The sequence below is a fragment of the Gekko japonicus genome, unplaced genomic scaffold, assembly GCF_001447785.1.
Source record: "Gekko japonicus isolate JY-2015 unplaced genomic scaffold, Gekko_japonicus_V1.1 scaffold1774, whole genome shotgun sequence".
NCBI classification, from domain to species: Eukaryota; Metazoa; Chordata; class Lepidosauria; order Squamata; family Gekkonidae; genus Gekko; species Gekko japonicus.
In genome coordinates this window covers 36,834-43,246 of record NW_015159768.1, presented here as the reverse complement: position 1 = coordinate 43,246, position 6,413 = coordinate 36,834, and the positions used below count along the sequence as shown (strand labels likewise).

General features: G+C 50.0%; 1 protein-coding gene across 1 annotated transcript in view; it reads right to left on the bottom strand.

Annotated features, from left to right (window-relative positions):
* The window catches only part of SLC4A11 (solute carrier family 4, sodium borate transporter, member 11), a gene marked incomplete at its 5' end in the record, with an annotated part of 170,768 nt that extends 164,595 nt beyond the window's left edge, over positions 1-6,173 (bottom strand). The window contains one exon of the mRNA XM_015406518.1: positions 6,021-6,173. Within this exon, the coding sequence (XP_015262004.1) occupies positions 6,021-6,173 (153 nt within the window). The remainder of the gene's footprint in view (positions 1-6,020) is intronic.
* Positions 6,174-6,413: the final 240 nt, after the last annotated feature.

Sequence of the window (6,413 nt, the reverse complement as noted above, 5' to 3'; positions counted from 1 at the left end):
CCCCCCCGCCCCACCCGCTCCAGTCCCGATGTCTGAAAAAGCTAAATTTAGTTACTGCAAGCTTGGACTCACACCCACTGGGGCTATGCCCTCCCCACGGTTAACATGAACAGCTCCCAGCACCACCACCACCCAAGGATGTCACATTTTAGATAAAAAGAAATACTTTGATGTACGGTAAGAAAAGCTGCGGTGGCTCAAGTGGTTAAGACGCTGAACTGCAGGCTGTGGAAGGTCGGTAGTTCAGCAGTTCGAGACCCAAGTGTGCCGCATGACGGAGTGAGCTCCCGTCTCTGGCCCCAGCTCCTGCCAACCTAGCAGTTCGAAAGCAAGAAATTGCAAGTAGATAAATAGGTACCGCTTCGGTGGGAAGGGAACAGCGTTCCGTGCGCCTTGGCATTTAGTCAAGCCGGCCACATAACCACGGGAACGTCTTCGGACAGCGCTGGCTCTTCGGCTTGGAAACGGAGATGAGCACCACAACTGGCTTTCGACTGGCTTTCGAGCAACGGAACCTTTACCTTTACTTTACTTTAAGAAAAGCTTAATTGGTATATTTGACGGATGCTCCAAAGAAGTGCAGATAATTTTAATGGGGGACGGGGGAACGCAGCAGGCATTATGATAAGGGAGTCAGAAAAGGGGTTTGTTTTACGAGAGAGGCGGTGCCAGGTCTTCTGGGGATGGTGGAACAGACGGGATCCACTGGAAAGGCCCGTTTTGATCTCTCCGTGGGAACCTTAGAAGGCCACTCCTATGGTGTGAGGATGGTACAGGCCAAGGGCCCCCAAGATTTTTAAGTCTGTTGGCACCTTTGGAATTCTGACACAGTGTGGTGGGTGCAACCATAAAATGGCCCCTGTGGGAGGTGGAATCACACAACGGTTCGCCTGTGAGGCAGGCACACCCACACAAGGGAAGGGGAAGAAGTAGAAGAAGAAGAGGAGGAGAAATGAATTGTTGAAAGACAGTTTATGTAAGGTTTCATACTATGTTTATTCTTATTCATATTATGTATTTGCACACTGTTATATATAATTTTAAATGAGACTTGTATTGCTGTATTTGAGAAGGTACACATACTTGTTCAGAAGAAGATCATTGTCGAAACGGCACACCATTCCGGAGACCACCGTCTACATTCACTATATGTATTACTTATTTTCTGTTATTGTATATCATGATTTATGAATATAGTACCAAGCGCTAAATTGTCACAGTTCTTTTTTCTTTTTTCATTGGTCTTATTACTGCGCCCATTCTTGTAACTATTCTGTGCTTTGTATGGTGACAACATTTGGGGACGGGGGCCGTCCCATCCCAGAGCTCTGGAAAATGCCCATTTTGGCTGCATACCCTGAGACTATCATAGAACCACCAAGTTGGAGGAAGAAGAAGAGATTGGATTTCTACCACGCCCATCACTACCCAAAGGCGTCTCAGAGCGGCTTACAAACTCCTCTCCCTTCCCCTCCCCACAACAGACACCCTGCGAGGTAGGTGGGGGGCTGAGAGAGCTCCCAAAGGAGCCTCAGAGTGGCTTACAATCTCCTTTCCCTTCCTCTCCCCACAACAGACACCCTGTGAGGTAGGTGGGGCTGAGAGAGCTCTTGAGAGAACTGCTCCTGAGAGAACAGCTCTGAGAGAACTTGTGACTGACCCAAGGTCACCCCAGCAGCTGCATGTGTCAGAGTGGGGAATCAAACCCGGTTCTCCCGGATTACAGTCCGCGCTTTTAACCATTACACCAAACTGGCTCAAATGCAGGGGACAAGAGGACTAAAAAATTTTAAAATACAGCGGGAAAGAGAAGTCAGAGAGAGAATAAAACCAACACTGCTGTGGCAGCTACTGAAATATTACTTTAATCTACACAGCCAATCAGCTCTCCAATGGGCAACCAGTAGCTTTGCTGGGCAGGAGCCCACCTGGCCCCAATCCATTTTCTAAAAACTCTTGGCAGGTACCAGGAAAAGTGTTGGCAGGCACCGTGGCAGGCCCATGTGCATTTTGCTGGCCTTCTTCCATATCAAGAGCCCCAAACCTCACCAGACCACTGACTGAACGGTAACTGCCAGACTCAAATGTGGCGTTGTGGTTATGAGCGGCAGACTCTAATCTGGGAGAACCGGGTTTGGTTCCCCACTCCTTCACATGTAGCCAGCTGGGTGATCTTGGGTCAGTCACAAGCTATCTCGGAGCTCTTCTTGAAAAGAGCAGTCCTCGAAAGAGCTCTCTCAGCCCCACCTCCCTCACAGGGTGTCTGTTGTGGGGAGGGGAAGGGAAAGGAGATTGTAAGCCACTCTGAGGCTCCTTTGGATAGTGAAAAGTGAGGTATAAGAATCAACTTTTCTTCTTCTTCTTCCTTCATCCCATACACAACTTTTCTTCTTCTTCTTCCTTCATCCCATACACACTGTGTTCGAATATGGCATCTCCTTGCCAATAATCCAGAGCCAGCACAGTATAGGGGCTAGAGTGTTGGACTAGGATTTGGGAGACCCGGGTTCAAATCCCCACTCTGCCATGGAATCTTGCTGGGCGAGCTTGGGTCAGTCACACACTCTCTCAGCCTAACCTACCTCTCGGCGTTGTTGTGAGGATAAAATAGAGGAGAGCAGAATGATGCAAGCCTCCTTGGGTCCCCACTAGAGTTGCCAGGTGAGGCTGACAAGGGGGCAGAGTGAGTTCCAGGTGAGCTGGCTGTTGGATTTAAATGTTTAAATGTTTTCCCTCCATTGGAAATAATGGAAATAATGGAGGAAGGGAGGACCTTCTTTTGGGGCTCACAAAATTGGGCCCCCTGGTCCAATCTTCTTGAAACTTTGGGGTCTTTTCGAGGAGAGGAACCAGCAGCTATGCGGAAAATTTGGTGCCTCTAACTTAAAAAATAGCCCCCCCAGAGCCCCAGACACCCACAGATCGATTCTCCATTATACCCTATGGGGGACAAGTCTCCATAGGGTATAACGGAGGGCCCAGCAGCTATTCCCCACCCCCGCTTTCTGACAGCCCAGAAGTGGCAGTTTGGTGTAGTGGCTGAGTGCGCGGATCTGAGACTCCTTTGGGTAGTGAAGAGCAGGGTATAAATCCAATCTCTTCTTCTTCTTCTTTTACCTCACAGGGTGTCTGTGGTGGGGAAGGGAAGGGACAGGAGTTTGTGAGCCGCTCTGAGACTCCTTTGGGGAGTGAAGGGCGGGGTATAAATCTAATCTCTTCTTCTTCTTTTACCTCACAGGGTGTCTGTGGTGGGGAAGGGAAGGGACAGGAGTTTGTGAGCCGCTCTGAGACTCCTTTGGGTAGTGAAGGGCGGGGTATAAATCTAATCTCTTCTTCTTCTTTTACCTCACAGGGTGTCTGTGGTGGGGAAGGGAAGGGACAGGAGTTTGTGAGCCGCTCTGAGACTCCTTTGGGGAGTGAAGGGCGGGGTATAAATCTAATCTCTTCTTCTTCTTTTACCTCACAGGGTGTCTGTGTTGGGGAAGGGAAGGGACAGGAGTTTGTGAGCCGCTCTGAGACTCCTTTGGGTAGTGAAGGGTGGGGTATAACTCCAATCTCTTCTTTCTTCTTCTTCTCTTCCAAACCGAGGGATCCCCTGTCCCCAACTGAGATTGGCAACCTTAGTCCCCACTGGAGAGACAGGTGGGGTATAAATTAAATAAATAATACATCATAATAATCCTCCCCAGGTGGCCGCATCCTTATTTGTTTCTCGTTCACCTCTGGTGAGCCTCGCTTGGGCACTTCTTGCTCCGTGGAGGCGGCCAAGAGACTGGCAGGTGGAAATTATTTTCATTTCCCGGTAACTCTCCAGTGGGCTCATCTGTTGTGCCTCAGCAGGGCCGGTGCTGGACTTCTCTGTTTACACTATCAACTCTACCCATTCTACGCCTTATTGAGTATACGCGACACACAGACAGTTTCAAATAATTTTTTCAAAAAACCACCACCAAACCAAGGCCGCCTAACTGTTGCGACACAAGCGGCTCCGGTTTCCAAAAACAAGACTTCGGAAAGGGCACAGCCGATGCCTATCTGACGATTGATGGCTTTGAAAACTGCACAAAGCGTTCTGTGAAGTTCTAGCGTTTCAGAGGCGAACTCTGCCTTCTTGGCTCGTGCAAATCTACTTCTGAAGATCTTAAACGCTCAGGAAAGTGCAACCGGAGAACGCAGGCTCAAGCAAGAGGCAGCGTTTTACCACTGTGCGCTCTCTCTCTCTCTCGTTCTCTCTGGCCCAGTGCACAGATCTCCACGTTTCTGGCTCGGGGAAAAGGTGCTGTTGTCTCTATGTTGGCAAGAGCTGCTGCTTGGACTTCACTATTCGGGTTAGTAAAAAGTCCCGTCTTCTAGACTCGCTCTACTCAGTTCACTGATCCTCGCTTCTGGAACCACCAGCCTAGATTACTGCAATATGCTCTACGCGGGGCTGCCCTTGGAGACAGTTCAGACAATTCAACTTTCACAAAAGGCAGACCAAGGGCCCGTCTCTTCCTGTACCAAGCCATACACCAGTTATGGCCCTCGCACCAATTCCTTGTCTCAGTTCCCCCCAAATTTGGCCATGGTCTGTTCCTGAAACATTTCAGTCACAGCCCCTAAGCTATGGAACAGTCTTCCCGAGCCAGTCTGGAAGTTACCCATCCTCACTTCTGGAACCACCAGCCTAGATTACTGCAATATGCTCTATGCGGGGCTGCCCTTGGAGGCCTTCTGCAGGGCTTGTAAGACAGTTCTGGTTTCAAAAGGCCATTCACCTGAAGGGTGTGCGCCTACATTGGATCCAAAACTGCAGTTTGGTGTAGTGGTTAAGAGCACGGACTCCAATTTGGGAGAACCGGGTTTGATGCTCCACTCCTCCACTTGCAGCTGCTGGTGTGACCTTGGGTCAGTCACAAGTTCTCTCAGAGCTGTTCTCTCAAGAGCAGTCCTCTAAAGAGCTCTCTCAGCCCCACCAGTCACGGGGTGTCTGTTGTGGGGAGGGGAAGGGAAAGGAGATTGTAAGCCCCTCTGGGACTCCTTTATATAGCAAAGGGTGCAGTATAAATCCAATTTCTTCTCCACCCACCCACCCACTTGGTAATAAATTTATATCCGCCTGTGCTTTTTGGAACTTAACAAGTGCTACACTGTGGGATTCTTGGTAGTACCTTTAAAAACAAAATTGAGTGCTACAAAAATTCAAAGAAAAAACACAGAAAAGTGAAAACAATTTTTTAGCTACGATGCCAAGACCACGGCCATACAACCCGGAAAATCTACAGCAGCGAATGAACTCCGGCTGTGGAAAACCTTCAACAACTTATTTTTAAAAAAATTGTCGTGCATCAGGCTGCACATTATCTTTCGAACCTGCACTCACTTCGCCCCTGTGGCTCTGGCAGCCAGCCAGTTCAACTATGCGTGACGGAGGAAGGGGGGGCGCACACAGGGTTCGGCTCCCCAGGACACCCTGGCGATGCGCTTCGACCGTCCTCCACAGGAGCATGACGACAAACCAGGGCTTTTTTTGTAGAAAAAGCCCAGCAGGAACTCATTAGCATATTAGGCCACACCCATGACAGCACAGCTCATTAGTATATTAGGCCACACCCCCCCGTGTTACCAGAAGTGTGGTCATCCAGCCACACCCACCTTTTACTTCTTATTCTGTTTACCTTGTTTGTTGTCAAAACCCAGGGCCTTTTTTTGGAGCAGGAACTCCTTTGCATGTTAGGCCACACACCCCTAAGGTAGCCAATCCTAATGAGTTTCTGCTGTTGGGTGTGGCCTATTATGCTAATGAGTTCCTGCTGGGTGTGGCCAACTTGGGAGCCAGCAGGAACTCCGTTCCTGTGCGTTCCTGCCCAAAAATAGCCCTGCGACAAACCATGCAGAGGCCCACACAACAGGCACCATTCTCTGGGGCAAATAAAGGAAAGAAGGGTGCAAACTGTCCCAGGCGCATGAAAGGCCCCATGCCAAAGACCGAGACCGAGGCCGTGGCCTGTCCAGGAAGCCGAGAACCGTGGCCCCCTTACCTGTCACATTCTGTTGGACGTCCAAGTTGACATTCACAAAGAACCTGATGCTGTCCCCGGAAACGATGGAGGAATTGACCGTGTCGAACAGTTCCTCCCCTCCGCCTTCTTCCTTGTTCTCGCAGCCATCGTCTGTATCGCATTTAAGGTAACCTGCAACAAGAGAGAGAGGGGCTGGGTTACTGTCTGCATCCTGAGACACCAAGGCAAAAGGACGTACAAGGGGCCGCCTTATCGAACAAGACTGTTGAAAGCAGAGCCATGAGGGGGGGGGGTTGTCCTCTGCTGGGCCACGTTCTTGCCCCTCCCCTCTGGTTCCCAATTCAAAAAGGGGCTGTGGGTCAGTGGTAGAGCATCGACATGCAGAAGGCCCCCGGTTCAATCTCCAATATC